Source organism: Mus caroli, chromosome 7, assembly GCF_900094665.2.
Source record: "Mus caroli chromosome 7, CAROLI_EIJ_v1.1, whole genome shotgun sequence".
Classification (NCBI taxonomy): domain Eukaryota; kingdom Metazoa; phylum Chordata; class Mammalia; order Rodentia; family Muridae; genus Mus; species Mus caroli.
In genome coordinates, this window is record NC_034576.1 from 44,728,385 (window position 1) to 44,752,805 (window position 24,421).

The 24,421-nt window shown below is 49.1% G+C and overlaps 2 protein-coding genes across 4 annotated transcripts in view; both read right to left on the bottom strand.

Annotated features, from left to right (window-relative positions):
• The window catches only part of Iglon5 (IgLON family member 5), a 17,008-nt gene extending 7,493 nt beyond the window's left edge, over positions 1–9,515 (bottom strand). Inside the window, exons 1-2 of the mRNA XM_021168690.1 lie at positions 9,437–9,515; positions 606–684 (exon numbers count right to left, since the gene is read on the bottom strand). Coding sequence (XP_021024349.1) covers positions 606–684; positions 9,437–9,515 — 158 coding nt within the window. The remainder of the gene's footprint in view (positions 1–605; positions 685–9,436) is intronic.
• Positions 9,516–13,412: 3,897 nt separating this feature from the next.
• Positions 13,413–24,421, bottom strand: part of LOC110298706 (sialic acid-binding Ig-like lectin 10) — a 12,497-nt gene continuing 1,488 nt past the window's right edge. For 2 of the 3 annotated variants that reach the window (XM_021168108.1, XM_021168109.1), the window contains exons 2-8: positions 23,622–23,723; positions 20,506–20,796; positions 18,761–19,042; positions 17,612–17,893; positions 17,370–17,472; positions 15,117–15,250; positions 13,413–13,601 (exon numbers count right to left, since the gene is read on the bottom strand). In XM_021168108.1, coding sequence (XP_021023767.1) covers positions 15,145–15,250; positions 17,370–17,472; positions 17,612–17,893; positions 18,761–19,042; positions 20,506–20,796; positions 23,622–23,661 — 1,104 coding nt within the window. In that variant the 5' untranslated portion in view covers positions 23,662–23,723 and the 3' untranslated portion in view covers positions 13,413–13,601; positions 15,117–15,144. Of the gene's footprint in view, positions 13,602–15,116; positions 15,251–17,369; positions 17,473–17,611; positions 17,894–18,760; positions 19,043–20,505; positions 20,797–23,621; positions 23,724–23,803; positions 23,987–24,421 lie in introns of all 3 variants that reach the window. The other variant, XM_021168107.1, reaches the window with a different exon arrangement.

Consider the following 24,421-nt stretch of genomic DNA (forward strand, 5'->3'; position numbering starts at 1 on the left):
GAGGGGGGGAGGGGAGAGAGGAAGAAGGAGGAGGAAGAAGAAGAGAAGGAGAGGAGAGAGAGAAGAGGAGAAGAGAGAGGAGAGAGAGGGGAGAGAGGAGAGAGAGAGGGAGAGAGAGAAAGAGGAAGAAGGAGGAGGAGGAAGAGGAGAAGGAGAGGAGAGAGAGAAGAGGAGAAAAGAGAGGAGAGAGGGGAGAGAGAGGAGAGAGAAAGAAGAGAGAGGAGAGAGGAAAGAGGGGAGAGAAGGAGGAGAGAGTGGAGAGAGAGAGGGAGGGAGAGAAGAGGAAAGAGAGAGGAAAAAGAGAATGAATAAGGAACAATAACCCTGCTGGGGGAGAGATTCTAGCTGAGGAGACAGGGCCGCAGAGACTGACAACCCTCTAGCATCCCTGTGGTGTACAAGACTTTGAATCCTCACTGTCTCTTCACTTTTATAAGAACAGAAAGGTCTATGGGTGGAGCTCTGCTTAGTGTCCACACCCCTCCCCCCAAGCTGGCTCCAGATGCAAATGATGTCACTGGGACTTTCACAGGCAGAGTAAGTTGGGGGAAGGGGAGTAGCCTTGTGAAGCCCCATGCTACCTGAGCCCCTGAACTGGGATGTACCTGAGGGTGGCGTTGTCACCTTCACACACTGTATAGTTGTCCGCAGGTGAGCTGAACTCCAGGCTCTGGGACAGCAACCCTGCAGAAGGGAGGGGTTTGCTCAGCCTTGGCAACTGGGGCGGGGCCAGCTGTAGTTCTATTTGTGGACACGCACACATGCACATGGCCCTGGCGACACGGGCATCTGCCTTCACTGACACAAGAGTGTATCACATCAGACATACTCGGACTAAACCTGTATGCCATGCCCCTTCCTCCAGGTCTGCTCCAACTCATAAACAGAATGGAACGCTTATGGAGCAATGCACTTCCAGAGATGACACCCAATCACAGCCCATCCACACAGACAAGTGTACACAGACATCCACTCAGACACCTGCACACCCAGACACAGGCATGCACATACCAACTGCAGTGACACAGACATGCACACACATCTAAGCACACGGCTCCATGAGTAGGAAGACCATACACACATCATGCAAAGTAAAGTGTTGAGAGACACATTAGTGTGCACCGACTCTGAGTTACATAATATGCAACACTGTCCTCTGGGCATGACATGATTGCTGTCTTGATATCAAAGCACCACATGAGGTGTTTGCAGAATTGGACTAATATTCCCCTGTGGAAATGGTGCTCCCTCTCAAAGCATTGGTGGCAGCACAAGACTGGGTCGTGCCAGTTCATGCAGCAGTGCATAGAAGCCCCCTCAGGAGGAGCCTCATTAACTTCCCTAGGAGGTATGGAGGGGTGAGTCTTCTTTGATAGTGTTGCTGTCTGCATATTGCCCACATTCTTGTGAGTCACTCTCTCCCATGCTGCTGTGAGTCACTAGCGCCCACACTCTTCTGAGTAACCCCATTTGAACTCATTGGTCCGCCAAGCTAGACTTGCATTTCAGAATCATGTGTTTGATGTGTTGCTTGTGCCTTGTCTGGGTGGGTAGACATTTCCTGTTGTTGTTGCTGCTGCTGCTGCTGTGTGTGTGTGTGTGTGTGTGTGTGTGTGTGTGTGTGTGTGTGCCCTTGGAGAGTCTGTCAAATACCTGTAGCTGGAATTACAAGTCAATTGTAAGCTGTCTGATGTGGGTGCTGAGCACTGAACTCAAGTCTTCTGCAGCGACTGCCTTCACTGTTAGCCGTCTCACCAGCCTCAATGGCTACACATCTCCTCAGGAAAAGCCACACAGTGCATAGATACAACACATATGTATGCACACACATACACACACAAGTACCATGCAAATACATACAAATGTTTAGGACTCATATACATACACACATGCATGCACAGAGGCTCACATGTGTGCATTCACATGCACACAAATGTATTTGCAACAAATATACATGTATACACATGAACAGGTGTACATGCATGCACACAAAGGCACATAAACACACGTTAACTCAGACATACATATGCAGACACACACACACACAGAGCTATCCACAGATGGGCTTGTATGCACACCTTTAGGCACCTTGTGCAGTAGAACACAAACCTACACACACACACACACACACACACACACACACACGCCAGACACACGTGGCATGCCACTGCTCACAGTACATGCCCAGGCCCACTTGGCATGATGTATACCAGTGAGGCCCAATCACACCACCACTCAAGTCTCTGTGGATCAGGGCCAGCAGGCTGGACAAGAGCCAGGAAGTGGGGGCTGGGTAAGTGGAGGAGGAGGAGACTGTGCTGAGACTAGGTCTGGCTGGATGACCTTGGATGATTGGAGCAGGAGGGCCCTGAGTGGGCTGCCCTGCCCCCAGTCTAGGAAAAGGAGCTAATTAATCTAATGAATTAATTGCCCGTGGTGTCCCAACGACTCCCTGGGGGCCTCTCAATCAACAGCCCCTCAGGATGGAGCTAGGACAGAACAAATGTAGCAGACTGGCTAGGCCTGGGGTCATTCAGGCCACAGACATTGCTGCTCTGAGAGAAGTTTGGACTGTGTCACACACTCGCAGGTAACAATGGGATGTGTGCACACATACTCACTCCACCAGGGCCCAGAAAGAACACAAAGACAAGGCTAAGCCAGCTTCCCTGTCATGCATGTGACTACAGCCCACGTCAGACGGACTCCTAGTCCCGACACAGAAGAAGGCCAGTTGTAGAAGTCAGTGGTCTCCTAGGAGCAGACAGTCATACTCAGCCACAGGCAGACACCAAAGGCCAAACAGCATTGGTGCAGAGTCACCCCAGTTTCCCTTTATGGTTCCACTGACAATAGCCTTGCTCCCCATACACAGCTGTAAAGTCCACTCACCCAGAATTGCAGGTACCTGCCTGAGCACACAACCACTATACCCAGTTTAGAAGGCTCTGGGGTCCCACTGCACCATCTGTCCAAGGGAACAGACAACCACATTGTCACATCCCCTCCGACACACAGGGGCTGCACTGTCTAAGAATCTGGTGAGTATATCACGAGGTCACCTCTGGTCAGGTTGTGCTTGCACACACACACACACACACACACACACACACACACAAGACTGAAAGTCACAGATCAAATGCACACCCAGGCTAAAGGAAGTGAGGGAATGTGATATTTAGTTCAGGAACACAGCTGTGTGTGGTACCAAGATTTCTTCCTAGGCTGGTTAACCTAGACACACCCCACAGCATGCTAAGCTCTTGTAGTGTCATAGAAAAGACCCTCAACCTCAGCCCACTGAGTTTCCCTGGAGTTTCCTGGGGACTGCAGGGTACTTAGCTCCCCCATCCCACAGTCATGACAATGCAGGACACTCACAGATATTGCTGGACGTCCCCATTGCTCTGAAGAGAAGACAGATGGGGACCAGTGAGCTGTCCAAGGTGCCGACCTTTGGAGCGGACATGTCTAGTCCCACTCGCACAGGGTGAGTGTGAGAACGAGGGCCCCCGGGATAAACAGTGGGGGCCCCAGTCACAGGAAGGAGCTCAGCCATGCTCCTCCAGGCAGAGGGACCAGCACGAGTCACCCTTGTCATAGGAACCTTTCCAGCACTGCCACGGCCACTTCAGAAGTCTCCAGTGGCTCCTGGGACCAACTGTCAAGTCTCAGTATCTCAGTGTCACCCTCCTGCCTCCAGTACCCTGTCTTGTAGCCCATATATGCCTCTCTCTGCTCCTTAGTCTGCTGAACCCTCAAATCCCTTCTTCTCCAGTGGCTCAGGTGAACTCTGGCCTCTGTGCTCAGGTTACGTAACCTTGAATCAAAGTGGTCTTGTGGACAATCCTAGGAGACATGTGATGACTGAGCCTGGCTCTCAATGGGTCTTTAGCTCCTTGACTGTGAATATGGATACCTCAGACCTGCATCTATGTATCAAGACAAAAGCAAAATCCAAACAAAATAAAACAAAACAACAACAACAATCAAAACCAAAATTCACACATGACACCCATCTCCCTGACAGATTAGACATGTTTTAGGGGCAGAGCCTCACCATGACTCAGACCTATATCCCTAGTGTCTCCCAGTTCCCACTGGAGTTGTCTTGGAAATAACCGTTGTCTGAATAAATATGAATGTATACCTGTGACTCTTCAACTCTTGAACGCCTTCTCATTCCTCAAAACCCTAACATAAATACCCCATTTAGGAAGAACTCTGTGACTGCTCAGGGAGCCCCTCCATGAGCATGAGTTCTAGGTGGCCAGTTTAAATGTCTATAGTATCTCCCTCATCTGACCTGGAATTTCTGGGTGAAGCAATTAAAAAAATCAAGATTCAAGTATTTGTACTTTATGTGTACATATGTGTGCCTGTGTAGATTTATGTGCACCATGTGCATGCAGAAGCATCCAGAGAGACCAGAGTAGGGTGTTGGATCTCCTAGAAGTGGAGTTGGTGTGAGCTGAGAGACGCCATATGGATCCTGAAAGCCAAACCCAGGACTTCTGCAAGAACAGCAAATGCTCTTACCCACTTGGCCACATGGTTCACTCCCACATGTTTTTTTGTTTTGTTTTGTTTTGTTTTTGTTTTTGTTTTTGTTTTTTGTCTGTGTGACCCAGGACTGTGCCTTGCTCAGATCATGGAGGGGCCTGTGGAGAGGAAGGAGAGGATTCTGAACACTTGTAACAGATTTCAGAGAAGCCTGGGCTAGGAAGCCCAGTGTCTACCCTGCCATGTCTTGACTACACCCCCCCCCACATGGACTGAGCCTCAGTTTCCCCATCTGAAGAAAATGAAGAATAAGAATTCAATGCAAGTTTTTCTGAGTGGTGCCTTCAGATGAGACAAGCAAATGGTCTGGCATCTGCATCTGACATATAAAATAGCCCTGGCACACCTAGAAGCACATTCTTTCCTTTCCTTTTCTTCTTTAAAGAATTGCAAACTGCCTTCTCTGACCTGGTGTCAGCCTCCCTGACTGGGGCAGCGGAAGGGCTGTCTAGTTGGCAGATATTTCTGAAGTCTGCCACTCCTGCAAGACACCCTGTCAATATGTGTTCTAACAACCCTGCCCCAAGCTTGTCCCAGGAGAAAGGGTGAAGCCTCAGGATTAAGGGTCCCCCCCGTCCCTCAGGTACAAACGTACCTCCATCACTCTGGGACTCAGTTTCTCCACTGGCAACTAAAAATGATGATTAGTCTCACTCTTCTACTGGACATAGGGTAGATTAGAGAGCTGCTGTGAACATCAGGCTTGGTGACTCATATCTGTAATACCAGCACTTGGAAAGTGAGGTAGGAGGATTGCCCCAAATTTAAGGTCATCTTAACTACAGAGTTCCAAGCTAGCCTGGGCTACAGAGTGAGTTCCAGGCAAGTTTGAACCATAAAGTTCAACTAGGTCTCAAAAATCAATCAATCAATCAATCAATCAATCAATCAATCAATCAATCCAAGCAAGCAAGCAAGCAAGCAGGAAAGAGAGCTGAAGGTCTGGGAGACATCCTGTGAGGTCAGTTCTTTGCTCTTGTGAGATTTCCAGTCTAGACTAGCAGAATAAATCAATAAAATAGAGGCTACAGCCAGAGGAAGAAGAGATTTCTGAAAAGCTCTGTGCCCAGAAATTAGTGGTAAGACTCTTTGGGAATCTGGATGAACCTCAGGCCAAGCTGGGACCCTTGGGTGGGGACTGGGCAGAGAATGATTCTACAGTCCTTGAAGTCATTGCTAGTGAGGAACCCTGGGTCTGGAGACTTTGTGGGAGTTCCTGTAGGCTGCCCAGGGAAGGAATGCAGAGGGGGTAATCTCTGACACAACAGGCACCCAAGAGCCCACCTCTCTGCTAAACTCAGAAACCTGGGGGCTTCCACCCAGGTGATGCCTGGGTCCCCAAACATCAAGACATGCTTTACTGCACATTTCCTGGGGAATCTATTCAAGGCTGGCTTCTTTTCTTCCTCAGGCCTCAACCCTCTTCTCACCTTCAAGGGTAGCTTTCTGGATGCCCCCCCCCAATGGACAACACATTCTTGAGGGCACCTCTAGCTTCTTCCCATTATGTGATACTCTCTGAGATGAACTATCTACTTGTTTGCTAGATTTTTTTCCCCCATCTGATTCTTGCCGTGTCTTCTTTTCACTAGAGACTCTGTGAGACAGTGCTTGCTCTGGCTTGCTCCCTGTCCCTAACCACACATCACATTTCTCAGGAGCTCAGAATGACAGTATAGGAAATATTTGCTAAGCCAATGAAGCAGGCGTGGAGGTACACGATTGTAATCCTGGTGCCGAGGACAGTAAGACATGACAACTGCTCCGAGCTTGAGGCCATCCTGGGCTATCCACAAAACAGGAAAACTACCTGACTGCCCAGTGTTCCAGACCAGCTTGGGCTGCCAAGGCTGATGACCTGAGTTCAATACTCTGGACCTACAAAGTGGAAAGAGAACTCCCACAAGCTGTTCTCTGACCTCCAACACACAGTTATGCAAATGAAATATAAAAATATAATATTTTTTAAAAAACGAAACAAGGGGGGAGGATCAAGAGTCAGAGCCTGGTACAAGGACACTGAGTTGGGTGGCACTGGGTTCATCCCTGGCTGCTGTGTGCACTGCCTTCTCCCCTCCAGCTGCCCCACGAGCAAGAGGCATCTCCCTACCAACACACACACTCTGCTGATTTTTTTTTTTTTATGCAGTTAGTTCTGAGACACTAGGTTGGTCAAATAGCCTAGGTTGGCTATGTAGCAGAGGCTGATCTTGAACCTCTGGTCTTCCTCCCTTGAACCTCTGTGCCTCTGCCTCCCAAGTGCAGGGAATACAGGTGTGCAAGCATCCTACCAACTAACTGAGCCACATCTCCAGTCAGCATAGTTTCATTTTGTGGGTGAGTATGTAAATGTGTGGGTGGTGTTGGCATAAAAGATTTAGGCAGGGTGGGAAATGGAGGGGTTAATTGTAGGTTCATAGTTACACAGCCAGGGAGGATTTGCTAAGTGTAAATAAGCCGACAACAGAGAAATGGGCTGTCCTGATTTCTACTTTAGGATGAAAACACTAGCAAGAACCAACCAGGCCTTCTTTGCTTTGCATTGAAAGTTGTGTGGAATGACTTTGTGAAAGGAAGAGAGTGCTAAAGGAGTGTGCTCCTCTGCTGCCCGGCCCCTGATCCATTAGCTTCTCTCAGGTATGTGTTAGAACTGGGCATGGTAGCCAGGATCTAGGAAGAAAAGGCGGGAGGATTGCCTACAGTTCAAGGCTGCCAGCATGGTCTACAACTATGGCTACATACTGAGACCTTAGCATGAGTATGCACACACACACACACACACAGAGAGAGAGAGAGAGAGAGAGAGAGAGAGAGAGAGAGAGAGAGATTGATTGAATGGTCCAGGCATATGCCTGTAGTCAACATTTGGGAGGCTGAGACACAAAGATCACCCTAAATTTCCAGGCCAGCTTGGACTACATAGTGAGACTCTGACTAGAAAAATACATGACTATATACGAGCAAGCTGGGGTCTGGGATTTGGCTCATACATGCTCCTCGTGAGAAACATGGATGCATACTTTACAAAAATGGGGTGTCTTTCCTCTCCAAAGTAACAGTGGGATACAAATGGGGCACCTACCTAACAGGTAGATATATCTCAGTTCACCCCACTGGGTCTCATCTTCTCTCGCTCAGTTTTCAGACGGGGTACCCAAGGCCAGAGACCTGACCGAGGTCATATGGCTTTGACAAAAAAAGCCCCTCACCCGGAGGCATGTACATAGTAATGGTTTGCAAATGGTTAGAGAGTCAGGTTAGCAGATGGGACAGTCAGTACCTTAAGAAGAGAGCTGGGTAGCAGTCAGGGGTCAAGGACGTACAGTAAGGGGAAGGAAGAAACAGACACCACAGTGAACGAGGGTACAGTATATAAGAGAGGGAGTAAGGGAGGTGGAGGGACTCAAACATGGGGGAGGGGAGGGGAGCTCAGTTAGAGACGCAGATGTGCTACTGTGAAGAAAGCAGCAGGGATAGGAAAACAGCCCGGGGAGACAGGGAATGTCACCATCCAATAGCAGAGACTGGAGATAGGGCCCCCAGAAGCAGCCTACAGTAACAGGAGAGAAAGGCGCCAGGTCAGGCAGGGCTCAGCCTCCTACTGTGGTAAGGGGTGGACTTTCCAGCCCATTCCACTCCTGGCAGAATCCATGCCCTCCCCCATTGGATCTGTGTGTGGGTGGCCTGCGTGGACTGGGTTCACTATGTGACTCTCTAGTCTGCAGGTGTGGCTTGGCTGTGAAGCTGTGATGTTTGTGTGGCTGGTGGGTGACTTGATTGGAGGACCAGATAGCTGCTTCCCTTGGGGCTGCTGGGGTCACAATGTTGGGGACTACTGTCCCTGATGGCATAGCATGACCCTGATTCTGGAATGCTTGATTGGACAAGGCCTGGAGGAAGTGATGTGGAAACACCAGATTAACACTTTCCTGGCTTCCTAGGTACCCACAGCTCAGCTTTCTGCCCATCCCTCTTCCTCCTGTGCCATTTCCTTGACTCTACGCTCCCTGACAAGCCCTGCAGGGGAGGCACAGTCCTGAAGCATCCTCAGGGCAGGACTCACTCCTGCTGTTACAGAGGGTCTCCAGGCCCACGGAACTGGCTAAGACTAGTAACCTTGGGATCCTGCATTAACCCTTCCTGTCCTGCCTTCTCCAGCCCAAACCCCACCCCAAATATTCATTCAATCAAAGACTTTTAAGATCAGAATTCTTAGTCTGGCACCTCAACTTTCTGGCTTTCCAGGACCATCTCCCAGTTAACTGCAAACACCCCAGATGCTGAGAGGAAAACCCGCATAGGGAGTTTCAACCCCTTTCCTGATATTCCTGGGACTGGGGATTTCAGTCTGTGGACAATCTGTCCTCATTGCTTGCTAACCCTGGGAACACATTCCCTCCTCTACCTTCACCTAAAGACGCAGAGCCCAGTCCCCAGGCAAGGATTGCGCAGGGAACCCTCTCCAAAAACGCTAAGACAAGATCCCCCTCCACAACACAGGGCATCATTCCAGGCCTGGTACCCCAACTCAGTTTGGAGACACTGCCCAGGTGAGGACTGTCATCCCAACATCTGAGCCTCTCCCTGACCTAGAGCGGTACATTCTTGCCGCCCCAGGCCGGCAGCAGGTGTCTGAGACCCCCTTGCTAGTGATGGAGCAGCTGACCAGACGAGGACGTGCATCCCTGTGCCCAGCGCGCATCCATGCACCCAAGGACCCCCTGCCCAGCCAAGGACTGCTGCCCAGGTCTCTGGATCCAGACCTCCGCATCCCCCCGGGGGGAACTCCCTGTTTGCCCCCACCCCGGTCCTGTACCCCTTCCCAGGACCTCAGGGTTCCCCGCCGAGCCCCCCGCCCCCGGCGCTGCGGTACCTCGGCTGATGACGGCCAGGCCGGCCAGGGCGGCGGCGGCGAGGAGCCGGAGCCGGGCCCCGGGCGCAGGGGGGGGCATCGCGGCGGCGCGGAGGGGGAGGGGAGGGGGCGGTCGGGGCGCGCGAGCCTGGGGGAGAGGGGGAGGGGGAGGGGAACCCCGCCTGCGGCTGCACCGGCCCGGGGGGCGGCGGGGGCGGGGGGAGGGGGCTGGGGGGGCGCGACGAGGTGGCCGGAGCTGCTGCAGACCCAGGGAGGGGGGTGGTGCTGACGGGCAGGGAGAACGGCCAATCAGGGCAGGAGGGGGGCCGCGGAGGCGGGGCCGGGGGGGTTGCTCGTTGGAGGGAGAGGCCTTTGTTACTGTGGCCCTGCCCCTCCTCCGCCCTCCCCCGGGCAACCGGCGTCCTCCCCGTCTCCAGAATCCCGGCCTGAGATGCACTTCATCCAGCTGCCTTCTGCTGAAGGAGCCCAACCCTCCTGCAGACTCTGGCTCTGTCCCTCCATCCTCAGACCCAAGGTGCACAGACCCCAGAGCCTCCTCCCTTAGTCATAGGAGTCTAGACCCAATCTTCCTCTCTCAGACCCAGGTGCAAGAGCCCCAGCCTTCTTCCTCAGACCCAGATGCACAGACCCTAGCCTCCTCCGTCAGACCCTGGGAGTCCAGGAACCAGCCTCCTCCCTTAGTCAGGGTCCAATCTCAGTTTCTTCCCTCAGACCCAGAGATCCAACTCCCATACAAACAAATAAATTTACTTAATTTCTTTTGGAAGAGCTAAGTTAGCTCAGATAAACAGTGAGGAAATAGTTCCCTTTTCATGTTTGTGATGGGGGAGGTCCTCACTCTTTGGGCTCAAGTCAGCTCGCATAAGTTGTAGGAGAATTCATTGAATCCCTAAATTGAACCCAAGACCTTGCTTGGGCTTGCCAGGCGACATATACCCCTTAGCCAGCCCCTACCCCTTCAATGCGGAACTCTAGGCAAATGCTTTACCTCTGAGCACGCCCTCTCTCTGGAGGGGAGCCTAGGCAGATGTGCTACTTCTGAGTCACACACAGGCTCTCACTGTGGGGGTTCTAGGCAGGGACTCTCACTAAGCCACACCCCTAGCTCTTCACTTGGGTATTCTAGGCTGGCAATCTACTGTTGACCTGTAGCCCCAGCCTTAATGAGTCCTTAACGTAGGCAAGTGGAAAACTGGCAAAGGGCAGTGACCGCCAGTGTGTGACAGAATAGACAGAGCAGGACAGGTACATAGCACACAGGTCAGTTCTACCCACTCTGCCCCACTGGGCACTACAGCGGATCGTTTCCTGTTCCTTGAAGTATTGCAGGTTTGATGTTTGTTAAATACTTTTCTCATTGTGGTGACAACATTTCTGGCACGAGCAACTTAAGAAGCAAGGGTTTGATTTCGGTTGAACATCCTAATCTGGAGAACTGAAATTCAAATCACTCTAAATTCTGAAGCGTTAAATTTTTAATAATATTTTATTCATTTTGGTGTGGTGTTGCCCACCTGTAATCCCAGCGCTGGAGAGGTGGAGGCAGGGAGATCAGGAGTTCGGGTCATCCTTGGCTACACATCAAGTTCAAGGCTAGCCTGGACTAGATCAGATCCCTTCTCAAAGTGTTTCAGGTTCTGATGCATTTTGGGTTTCATATTTTTGGATTTAGGGAAGCTCAAGATGTCATAGTGTTTGGATTTTGTCTCTTGACTCTGTGAAGCCACCTCTGGGTGGGTTGAGAGAGAATGGCTCCTTCTTGTCCTGTATTTGAATGCTTGGCCTTCCCTATTTGGGAAGGGTTGGTAGGTGTGGCCATGTTGGGAGGAGGTGTGTCACTCGAGGAGGAGTTCCCACTTAGCATGTGTATGTTCTCTGTCTTTACCCTGTGCTTGTGAATGAGATGTGAGCCCCCTACTGCTCCAGTGCCATGCCTGTCTGCCTACTATGCTCCCCCTATAATGGTCATGGACTCTAAGCCTCCGGAACTGTAAGCCCCCAATAAACTCTTCCTTCTATAAGTTGCCTTGGTCATGGTGTTTTGTAACAGCAATTGAAATGTGCCTCAGACATCACCCTTTATTGACTGCATTGCGCAAACAGAACACAGTCTCTACACAGTGCTACTTTGCAGTGAGTGGCAGAAGGACCCTGGAGGGACTCTACAAGGAGGGACATGGCATGTCTTCCTTGCCCCTCTTCCCAGAGACTTCTTAACCCACAACTGCCTCCGTTTCCTGCTCTGTAAGGTGGATGTGTTGAACCTATCACGTCCCCGGGGGTTGCAGAATTGATTAGGTCTCAGACTGAAGTCTCAGTTGCTCCCTTCATCTGTAGGAATGAGAGATGTCACACAGCTATCTGCCTGACCCTCTCTTTTTGGTACATTCTGCCATCTCTCCAGAGCCAACCACCTGCTGCTGACTAAATTATAACCATTCCCTTGGGGCTTAGTCATCCTTTGATCTGAAGAAAGAAAGAAAGAAAGAAAGAAAGAAAGAAAGAAAGAGAGAGAGAGAGAGAGAGAGGGAGGGAGAGAGAGAGAGGGAGGGAGGGAGGGAGGGAGAGAGAGAGAGAGAGAGAAGAGAAAAAAGCAAAGCAAAGCAAAGCAAAGCAAAGCAAAGCAAAGCAAAGCAAAGCAAAGCAAAGAAAAGAAAAGAAAAGAAAAGAAAAGAAAAGAAANAAAGCAAAGCAAAGCAAAGCAAAGCAAAGCAAAGCAAAGCAAAGCAAAGCAAAGAAAAGAAAAGAAAAGAAAAGAAAAGAAAAGAAAAGAAAAGAAAGGGCAGTCCGAGGTGACCAAGCCCAGATGGGGACAGAAGCATCCTCCTCTATGGGATATCTGGCTTTCTATACCCCTGCTGAATAAATCTGTGCCTTGGTCTGCATGGTCACCAGTCCATTCTGACCATGTGTTCCCACAGAACTCTATGCAGAGTGGCACCTGGGTACACAGGAAAATGTTTGATAAATGGGAAAGAGAAGGACGGGAGGGACGAGTGAGAAATGGCAAAAGAAGGCCGGGCATGTGGCTAAGTCAGCACAGTGCTTGCCTGGCATCCATCCCAGCACCACGTAAACCAGGCATAGAGATGCATACTTGCAACCCCTGCCTGAGGCATGGGAAAGCAGGAAAATCAAGAGTTCAAGGTCATCCTTAGCTACATATCAAGTTAGAGGACAGCCTGGGCCATGTGAAACCCTAACTCAAAGAGAAGAGGGGTGGCTGAAAAGAGGCCCATACACACCTCAAAAAATGCACGGAACCTACGAAACAACCAAAGTAACGTAAATAAAGCATGGTTGTGATGGGATGGGATGGGAAGGTGTGGGCCAAGAGCATGAGATAGATACAAAGAGAGAGTAAAGAGACGGTGGTCCAGCCACAGCAGGATGATGGTAGCCAGCAGTGCGCTTTTGTATTCGGGGCTGTTGTATTTTTTTAGAAAGTCTCACTGCATACAGAGAAGGTTCTTTCTTGTCTCTGCCTGCCCCACAACTGCTCTCTCCAGAGCATGCCCCACCCCCCCCCACCCCCCCCCCCCCCCGAGCTCCCATACTTGAACTTCTGGTCAAGACTTTCCTGCATGACTTTTGGGTGAAGCCAAGGCTCTGCTTCCCCTGATACCTGCCCTTGAGCCATAGTCAAGGACCAGGCCACCCACCCTGGAAGAGACTACGTGGAGGCTAGGACAAGGAGAGGAGGAGGGGAGGAAGAGGATGAAAGAGGGGAAGGGGAAGAAGAACAAGAGGAAGAGAAGGAGAGGGAGGAGGAAGAAGAGAAAGACAGAGAGAAAAAGAATAGGAGGATGAATGTGGGAAGAGGAGAGAGAAAGACAGGGAGGGAAAAGAGGGGAGGGAGGGGGAGAGGAGGAAGAGGAAGAGAAGAGGAGGGAAAGCAAAGGAGGAGACAGGGAGAGAAAAGGAAAAATGGAAGAGGACGGGGAGAGGAAACAGAGGAAGGGGTGGGGGAGAAGGGGAAGGCCTGGAGAGGGGTGGGTTTGCCCAGCCACAGGGAGAGCTGGGCTGTAGGTCTCTGTCTCTGGAGTCTGAGGTGGAGATGGTGTCTTGCTCCTCTGCAGGTCTGTCAGGCTAGAGAAGTCTGGAGTGTACCATGATCCCCCGAAGTTCCCATGTGGACTCTTTTTTCTCTCTCCAAGGCCCTGGGCTGTAGAAGAGACAGAGTCTGACTTTCCTTGGTGCTGGAAAGGGCACTTCCTGTTCTGAGTATCCCACTCAAGGGGCTGGGCTGGCTTCTTTAACTCTCAGCTATAGGTAAAAGGTATTGCTCATAAAAATGTCTCTTTTTTGTCATTGACATTGATTGATTGATTGATTGATTGATGATTGATGTATTGTTGATTGATCGAGACAGCCTTCTTTAATCTTCAGCCATAGGTAGAAGGTGTTGCTCATGAAAATGTCTTTTTTTTTGTCATTGATATTGATTGATTGATTGATTGATTGATTGAGACAGGGCCTAACGTAGTCTAAGCTGACCTCCAACTCATCACATAGCTTGAAATCCTGATCCTTCTGCCTCTGTCTTCTCGGTGCTGGAATGAATGTGGTGCGAACCACACCCCACCCCATTTATAGGATGCTGGGGATCAAACCAGCCAGGGTTTCCTGCCTGCTAGGCAAGCACTCTACCAACTCCTTCATCCTAATCGCTTTGCTGAAATCCAAGCCCTTACCACCTTAGAATACACTTATATTTGGAGACAAGACTTTACTGAGGTAATCGAGTTCATGTGGGTGGATTAGCTTCTAACATGGACTGTGACAAGAAATTAGGGTTGAAATGGGAAGGAACAACTATCTTCCTACCAACTAGGAGGTTGAAGCAGGAGGATCTCCGAGTTCAAGGTTACCTCGGTTGACTTAGTGAGACCCTGTCTCAAAATAACAAAAAACAAACAAACAAACAAGCAAAAAACCGTAAAGGAGGTTTGGGAAAATAGCAATGTGGTAGAGTGCTCTTTTGAGGAGCTGGGGCCTAGCTGGTGCTCAGTCCAAGAACCCTGTGCCAGGAATCCAAGTGAGGGGTTGCGGGAGGGACGAGGATCAGCGGTGGAGCTTTTGAGGTGTTCCACTCTCAGGATGTATCAGAATGAGCAAGGCCCTGCATCCCCAACCTAGGGCTACAGAAAACAAAAAGATCAAAAAGAAAGAAAGGAGGGGGGAGATGATGAGGCAAATGCACCCAGAGGAGACCGACATCTCCAGGTAAAGGAAAGAGTCCCTAGGAAAAGACAGCCATCCGGACACCCCATTGTGGCCTCTAACTTCCAGAATTAAGTGTGTGTGTGGGGGGGATATCTGTGGTTTGAAGGCACTCATACTGCGGCAACCTCAGCTGACATACAAAGCATTGACAATGGGGTTTACTCTCAGAGGTCTCCACCGTGGGACAGTGCTAGGCCTGAAGCTCCACAGGGTCCTTGCCGTAGTCGCTTCAGGGCTCTGCTGTTCCATGGGGCCTCGGTGAGAAGAATGTACAAACCCAGACCCACGTCCACTTGAGACTCTGCCCCTCCATTCTGTTCAAGCTGGGGCAGAGCTGAGCGCAAGGATAGGGCTGCAATCGCTGTTCCCAAGGAATGAGCGCCTTCTGGTGGCTGTGCCTAAGAAGGCCGAGAGGACTTGGGTTGAGTCCCTACCGCCAGCGGAGCGTACTTACCGGAGCCAAGGCTAGAGCACCTGCAGCTTCAGACTTCAGCAGCGTCGGCTCTTCCCAAAACTGGTTTCACGGGGGTCGGGGCTTCTTTGTTCTTGCAGGTTTGATTTTCTTCCCACCAATGAAGAATCTTCATTCTAAGACAATGAACCTTGTGGTGAATGCTGCATTCAGCCCTACCTCGACTTCAGTGCTGGACACCGTGACTCCCTTCCATCACCGCCATTCCCCCAACTAGCCCTGGGCTGCCGCCAGAACACCAGGCTCTCTCCACGAGCTGGGTCTGTGAACGGCCTACTCGTCCGAAGGAAATCAAACCTAGCTTGATGTGGACCCTTCCCGGCCTCTTTACTGGCCTCCTTGTCTCTAGGCTATCACCTTCTAAGCCCTGGAAACTCTTAGTCACTACCCCCCTGAGGTTTTCCATTAAACACAAGACAAAGTCCTGGCCCCTTTTGACCCCCATGGCAGTGCCTTCTCTCTGCTTCTTTTGCAGCGCTGTAATCAATCTATTTATATATCCCTGTACACACACACACACACACACACACACACACACACACACACACATCCCTTTGTGTGGGTACAAGTTTATTTTACATATTTCTTCCTTCTCTTTAACATTTTTGGCACATGTATCTACAAGGAACTCTCAGATTTTTTTTGTGTTCTATTCAATGGACATAGCAGAGATTACATAGTCACCTGCTTGTGGGGACTTCATAGTTACCATGGGTTCTGTCATATCATACACCTCCCCTCACCCCAACAGCTGGAGCCAGATCTTTATAGCTGTTCCTCAGTCTCTTATCCTTTCCCAGATGAAAAGCCTCCTTTGGCTTCTGTGTGAATTGAGAGAGTAAGGTCCAAATTTTCATTTCCTGTCTGAGAACCATCCTTCTATTAAAAATGACTGAAAATGGTTTCGAAAGCATTGCCAGAGATCAGGAAGAGGCTGTAAGGGAGCCATGCCCTGCATAAACCTAGGGCTGGCTTTTGTTTGCTGAGTCAAGGAGACCTTGGCAACACAATGAATTTCGTAAAATTACACTTTCTTAATGGGTGTGGAGGCCAGAGAACAACTTGCAGGAGTTGGTTCTTTCTTCCACCATGTAAGCCCTGGGGGGATCAAATTCAGGGCCTTGGGGTTGGAGGGGAAGCACTTTTACTCCGAGCCATCTTTCTAGCCCCGTCGTGAATGAATTTGACTTAAAGGAAGCATGAATCACAACTGCAGTTCAACAAATAAGAACTGCTCATTTCACTTAAGCCCGTGTAGAAATGTTCCAACAAAAACATTTGCTACAAGGAAAATAAATTGGCACTATGTACAATATATTTTATGATCCTATTTAATTTAAGCTAGAAAGAGTATCAGTTGGTCCTGTGGTACAGGTCTATTATTATACCAGCTATTTTGGAGGCGAGACAGCCCAAGACCAGTGTATTGAGGCTCTGTCTTAAAACGAAAGTATAAAGAGGGCTAGGGTGAGACTCAGTGGTAGAGCAACTGCCTAGAATCCCCCAGTGAGGGGCTGGGGGTGTGGCTCAGTGGTAGAGCCCCTGCCTAGAATCCCCCAGTGAGGGGCTGGGGGCGTGGCTCAGTGGTAGAGATGCTGCCTAGAATCTCCCAATGAGGGGTTTGGGCATGATTCAGTGGTGGGATAATTGTCTAGCATGTTCAAAGACTTACATGCAACCTTCGGTACTGAAGGAGAATGTGAGGAGTTTACTCGAAAGCATTGATACGTCTAATAGGTTGAAAATCATCATGGAAATCGGAAATGTTTCAGTCAAGTGATAACATACTTCATAATCATATCTGTGGGATGCAGGTAAATTTATGCTTAAAGGGAAATGTATAACCCTAGATGCAAATAAAGAATGGCTGGAACTTAACAAGGAGCCCACCTCAACAGAAACTAAACTGGAGGAAAATGCGATGAAGAAAACAAGCATCATAAGTCAATGGAAGACCAGTGAGAGGCTCTGTGAGAAAAGGAGCCTTCAGTCAAGACTGACGCACATGGCAGAAGCAAAAAGTCAACTCCTCAAAGTTCTCCTCTGATCTCTAAAGACATGCTATGAAAGGCACGTGCATTTGCACACACACACACACACACACACACACACACACACACATTCACATGCATGCACACGCACACACATTCAAAAGAACAAATGTAGTTTTAAAAATTAGTCAATATGGCAAGCTTTAGGGAAGGTCTGGTGTTGAATTTGAACTCTGATACTCACACCAGCACAACAAGGAAGAAGAGGAATAAAGCCGACGCGATGGCCCCATACACAATGCCCTGGATTAGACCTCTCAGGAACACACTAGAAACAGAGTTTTTATCTGAAATGAAAGGAATGAGAACACAGTCACCCTGAGGCTTCAAACTTTGACACCCTTCCTTCTGCTCCGTGTTTGTGCTCATCCTGGCCCTCCAGTGCTGGCCTTCCACCCCAGTCACACCAGGCCTCTCTCCATTCACCTGGTATCAAGAAGATTTTAGAAGCATGGACTCCATATTGGTTCTTCCCCTCACAGCGAAGTCTCCTAATGATTTCTGGTTCCCACATGAGGTGAATGGTGCTATTGGTCCAGGGTTCTAGTGTGGTGGTGGTCAGGTGTAGGATGCCATCTATGCTGTTCACACTCACAGGGGTTCCTCCCACCCACCACTGCACCGAAGGTGTGGGGATCCCATGGAAGGAACAGCTACATGTGAGTGTCCTCTTCAGCAAACAGGAGTAGTTGAGCAGCCTGGTGGGTGCTGTGGGGAAGAGAGGGCAGAGTTCAGAGAGAGAGAGAGAGAGAGAGAGAGAGAGAGAGAGAGAGAGAGAGATCCACACGTTCCCTCATTTCCTCCAAAGCCCAACTTTATTCATAACTATGTCCATGTATGTGTCTGCGTATGTGCACGTGAGTACAGTGCCCACCAAGACCAGAAGAGGGCACTAGATCCCCGAGATTTAGAATTACAGGTTTAGGTGCCCAACATGGGTCTGAGGGCTGGAACTGAACTCAGTTCTTCTGCAAGGGGTGTGGTAGTTTGAATGACAATGTGCTGCAGAGGCTCATGTAGTTGAACACTCAGTCCCCAGGTGATCATGCTATTTGAGGAAGTTTAGGAGGTGTGGCCTTGTTGGAAGTATGTCACTGGAGAGCTAAAAATCCTAGGTCATTTCCTGTGTGCTCTCCTTCTTGCTTATGGTGAAGGATGTGAGCTCTCAGCATCATGCTGTAGTTCCTAGGTCTGCCATGATGACTCTATCCCTCTCTTTGGAACCACAATAAACACTCTTTCTTTCATAGGTTTCCTTCATCATGGTGTTTTATCACAGCAACAGAAAAGTAATAAGTGCATATATTGAGCTCTCTCAGCCATTTAAGCCATCTATATAGCCCCTAGCCTTATTTGATTCCCCAAACGATTTGGAGACTTTGAGATCCAGAGGGGTTCTCCTTCATTTTTGGTGCTTGAAGTCCACACCAAACATAGACTTTACTCTTAGCTGTCATCTCTCAGCCCCCCATGGTCAAAATATGACCACTCTCCTTCAGGACCAAAGTCTTCCTCTGGGGCCCAACATTTCTCCCAGACTTGGTTGTAGGCCTTGGTTGTACCCACAGCACTCACAGACCAGTTCTAGCTTGACCACTTTACTGCTGGACAGGCTATCTAGGGATAGCTTTAAGTGGCATCTGAGAGTGGTGTCCTGGTCCTCGGGTTTCAGGTCAATGGCCAGTGCTGAAGAGGGGTGAATGGAGACGGTTGTGTTGGAAGACATGATGGGTCCTTTCCAGGAGAGAAAAGGAGCGTTGGGCTCTTGGCAGGTGTTTTGGATGGTACAGCTCAAAGTCACAGGCTCTCCAGCCACACTACTTTCTGGGATGTGAAGCTCTGGGTTTTGGGTCAGGTCTGGAGGAGAGAGGAAAAGGTTGTGTTTAGATTAGTATTTTACAGGCGTGTCACTGCACAGAATTTCTGATTGGAACCCCCGAACTTCTTCTAACAGTCCCACAGAACCTGGGATTGCCGTGTTCCCATGATTTCTCACCAATTTCTGCTATCAGAAAGCCTACCCCCTCTCACCCCCAGGCACACGAACAAGATGAAGGAGCTTATGTAAGCTTGATCCTGAGCTCTGGGTTTTAAAAATGATTTAAATTATATTATTTGGGACTAGCAATAAGGCTGAGGAGATAAAGGCAGTTGCCACCAGCTCCAGCAACCAGAGTTGATCCCCAGGACTCATATTGTGGAAGAAAGAACAGATGCTCACAAGCTGTGACTTCCATACACACACAGTGGGATGCACATGTGTACACACACTTATTGGTTTGTTTTCTATTTCTGGGATAAAGACATGACCAAGAGCAACTTGGAAAGGAGAGAGTTTATTTCACCTTACACTTCCATGTCACACTCCATCACTGAGGGAAATCGCGACAGGAACTTGAGGCAGGAACCTGGAGGAAGGGACTGAAGCAGACACCATAGAGGAACTCTTCTCATTGGCTTTCTCAGTCTGCATTTTTATACAACCTAGGACCACTCGTCTTGGGGTGATACCACCCACAGTGAGCTGAGCCATCCTGCTCCAGTTATTAATGAAGAGAATGCCTTACAGACTTGCATACAGGGTTAGTCCTTGCCTTCTGCCTTGCTCAAGATGGTCTCTTGTTGGTTGCTGTGAATCCCAGGCTGGCTGAGTCTCAGCTTCCCAGGATCCTGCTGCCTCTGCTTTCCATCCTACCACAGGAACGCTGAGATTACAGGTGGGTGTTACCATGCCTTGTTCTAAGGCATGGAACTCACTCTGTAGCCCAGGCTAACCTCACACTCCTGGCATTTCTATCACTGACGCTCCGAAGTGCTGAGGTTACAAGTACAAGCCACTACTTCTGCTTCTGTCTCTGAAATTTCTATTTAGAGAGATGCCAACTGTACTTAAAGCATTATATGATATTACAAACTAAATAGCTAAGGGTTTTAGATTTTTATTTTAGTTAATTTATGTGTAGCCAGGTGTGCACATGAAAGTCAGAAGACATCTTGCAGAAGTCTGTTCTTTCTTTCCATCACGTAGGTCCCAGGGATGGAACTCAGGTCTTTGAGCTTGCTGGCAAATGCCTTTATCCACTGACCTATATAACCAGTCCCCAGCTGGGTTTTTTGTTTTGTTTTAGCATTTACTTCGTTTGTGTGTGTGCGCGCGCGCGTGTGTGTGTGTGTGACCCAAGATTTTATAAGTCTAGTACTTGATGAAATAACCTGATCACCAGCACTCCCTCTAGATTTCCTACTTCCTAAACCACTAAGTGTGTGAGCCTGAATATCATGTGACATGGAGAGTCCAACCTCTGCCCTCCTGACAGTACCTTTCTGAGTTCCTAGACCCACATAGAGTGAGTTGGCCATGTATTTTCTTCTGAGCATGCTGTGGGTCATCAGGATGCAGTGTTCCACCTCCTCTGTGGAGAGATCACCCGTGGGGGCACTGGGATGGCTGGTACCAACACGGAAGCTGATATTTTCATTAAGCCTATAGCTCACAGTCATGGGATTTCTGAAAGGTGCCTTGTAAAATTCAATCACACAAGGGACTATACTGCATAGACCATCTTCCATTGCTGTCTTCTTGACATCAACCAAAACTGGAGAAAGTAACCCTGTGGGGAGAGATCTAAAATAGAAAACGGTCCTACCTCAAGTTTTCAGAATCCTGCCTGTCAATCAAAGGGTCATATTATAGTCATTCAGGACAGGTTTTGCATTTGCCCAGCTCTGAAAAGTCACCTCAGAAGGCCAGAGAGTCCTTCTTGGTAAGAGAGTCTTTAGTAAGAGGCATCATTGGGTCACATCCGATAATCTAAGAGTCATGTGGTTTATGGCAGAGACCTTGGGATATGTAGTATTGTTCACTTACAGTCTCTCTAGCTGCCACTCCCCCCCAAATAGAGTCACAGTTACCTGAAATTCCCTCTGGACAGACAGTTGATATGCATTACAGTTTTGTTAACCCTACACAAACCTAGACATATGTGGGAAGATGGAATCTCAATTGAGGGATTGCCTCCATCAAGTCAGCCTCTGGGCAGGTCTGTGGGGGTGGCGGTCTTTTCTTGATTTCTGATTCACATTGGGGGTGGGCTAGCACACTGTGGACATCGTGCCATCCCTAAGCAGGTGGGCCTGGATGGCCTAAGAAACTGAGCAAGCCACGGGGAACAAACCAGTAAGCAACATTCCTCCGTGGTCTCTGCTTCAGTCCCTGCCTCCAGGTTCCTTCCTCAGCTTCCCTTGACAGTCGACTATAGTTGCAAGCTTAAATAAACCCTTTCTTCCCCAAGTTGTTTTCTGGTCAGTGTTTTACCACAGCAACAGAAACTATACACAACCACTGTGGCCCTCTGCAGCTGCAAACCCAGCCCTCTCTGGTATCCCGGCCAACTCTGAATTGAAATGTTACTTTTTCATTGCATCTAACCATTTATTTGCGCACTCGTGGTGTGTGTGTGTGTGTGTGTGTGTGTGTGTGTGTGTGTGTGTGTGTGTGTGCATTCCTGCGTGCGTGAATGTGTGCATGCTTCTGAAGGTCAGAGGACGACTAACAGAAGTCAGCTCTCTCCTCTCGCCATGTGGGTTCCAGATAGCAAACTCAAACCATAAAGCATGGAGCAATCATCTTATTCTCTTGAGCCCTCCTCCCCTGGACTGAATTATAATATTACCTTGACCCACTGCCTGCCTGTCTTGTGACTCCTGGCTCATAGGCTAGGCTGTATGCTGTGGAACTTAGCCCCTTCCCCAGCCTGAAAGAACAGAAGAGTCCCTCTCAGTCTTATGGAATTTAAGGACATTTCTGTTCAGGAGCCCATCAGGGTACCTGTGATGTCTGTCACTCTCCTAATGAAATTCTTTGAGTGAGTGTGAGTGTGTGTGTGTGTGTGTGTGTGTGTGTGTGTGTGTGTGTGTGTGTTAATTCATCTCACCTTTCTTGCTGCAGAGCCTGTAGCATTGCTATTATTAATAGTAAGTATCATTTTGATCTCTGGAAGTGTCGAATGCTAAGGTCTGTCACACCTGCATGGCCAGACTCCCAGTGAAAACCTTGCACTCAAGGCTTGGTGGGCTCCCTGAGTGGGGGGCCTGAACTCTGTGTATCATCGTGCACTGCTGCTGAGAGAACTGTGCTGTCCGGACAACTTCCCTAGGAGAGGCCAACTGGGTGCTCATACTTAGTTCTCTGTCAACTACCCCCATCATCTCTTCCCTTGCTGATCTTAATCTATGTGATTTTTATATAACTGGTCATCACCATAAAGACAATGGTTTCACTGAAGTCTTTCTTTGGGACAAAGTCTCTAGCTTAGATTGGCCTCAAATTGACTATATAGCTGGGATTATTAGAATGTATGATGTTTCTGCTCCCACTTCCCAGGTCCTGGGATGATGGTATGCACAACTACACACAGCTTTACACAGTTTGGGGAATCAAACCCGGGGCCTCAAGCATGAGAGGCAAATACCTTACAGGTATGGGTTTGAGTCCTAGCACCCCCTTCAAGTAGCTCACAACCATCTGTGACTCCAGCTCCAGGACACTGGACACTTCTGGCCTCTGTGGGCACCAGATCACATGTGCACATGCCCACACAGAGACACATACATACATACACATAATTAAAAATAACAAGTCTTGAAAGAAGTAACTTTTTGTTCTGCTGGAGATGGGACTTCTATACCAACCTTCCATCCCTAACCCAAGGCTCAGGGAACATTGTGGGAGAAGGGGCAGAAAGAACGGAGGACAGAGATGGAGCTGTGACTGCTGTCTTCTAGATATGGTGTGGCTCTTGCAGTCACGGGCTCATAGCAGGTGTAGTTACCTGCACGAGATCAAGCCAGCTAAACATAGCATCACAAATAGTGGAGGAGCTACTGATAGCTGTGGGAGGAGTCACTTTTCTTTGGGATGTGGTTGCAGGTAGGCTGCCCATGTTGCACTGGACAACACCCATCCTATGATCTCTGCACAACATGAACTGGACTCCATGGCTTAAAATAAATACACAGGCAACCTGGAGGTGCTCTGGAGCAGGGGCTTGGGTGGATATGATCAAGCTACATTGTATACATGTATGAAATATTCATACAGAATGAATAGAAATAGTATTTTTTTAATGGGCCTGAGGATGTGGCTCAGTTGATAAGGTGATAACTCCAAACCACCCATTTCCTGTAAGTTATACCAATAAACCCATTGGGTCTCCAAGCTGGACTCGAGTGAATTATTTCTCTCGTGTGTTTGCCCTCTCTATCTACAGTGAATAGAAATAGTCTCCTGGGGGAAGTTACATAGCTACAGTGCCCTTGTGGTCCTCTGTAATAACAACACGGACTGTAACTTAGCTGTAGCTCATAGCAAACAATTACTCCTTTGCCTTCCCTTTCCACTGCCCCAGGTGATGGTCTCACGATGTGTGTTACTTACCCAAACACAGCAGAAGTAGGGATGTGAGCCCCCACAGCATCTCAAGGACAAGAAAAAACAAGTATGGCTCCTGCTGCTGACTCTGGTCTCTGACAGAATGTCCTGTAGGGCATGATTTGGGATGGGTGAGAACAAGGGTGGCCAAAGAGGCAGGTAGTGGGGGGAAGAAATAACATCGCTACCTAATGGAGCCCTTTGTCTCCTCAATCGCATGTAAGATCTCTTCATCTTGTGAGCTGGGTTCCTCTTGGCAACAGATACTGGGATCTTTGAGGACAGGCATCTTCCCCATGACTCCCTGAGTGCCTAATGAATCTGCTCTCTTTTCTCCAACCATCTTGTCTGTCTTCTTCCTCCTTCAAGATCTGAGGCATTGGATTCACTTTAGACCACAAGGCAATCTCAAAATTGTGATAAGGTTTAAGACTGTTGGGGGACCAGGCATAACTGTTATGAAGTCACTTTGAGTCTAGACCCACAATTGTCCCCTAATCTACACATGTGCACACATGCACACACACACACATACGCACACACACACACACACACACACACGCACACACACACACATGCACACACACACACACGCACATGCACACACACGCATACGCACACACACACACATGCACACACACATACACATACACACATGCACACACACACATGCACACGCACATGCACATACACACACATGCACACACACACGCACATGCACACACACACATATGCACACACACATGCACACACACACACATGCACACGCACATGCACATACACACACATGCACACACACACGCACA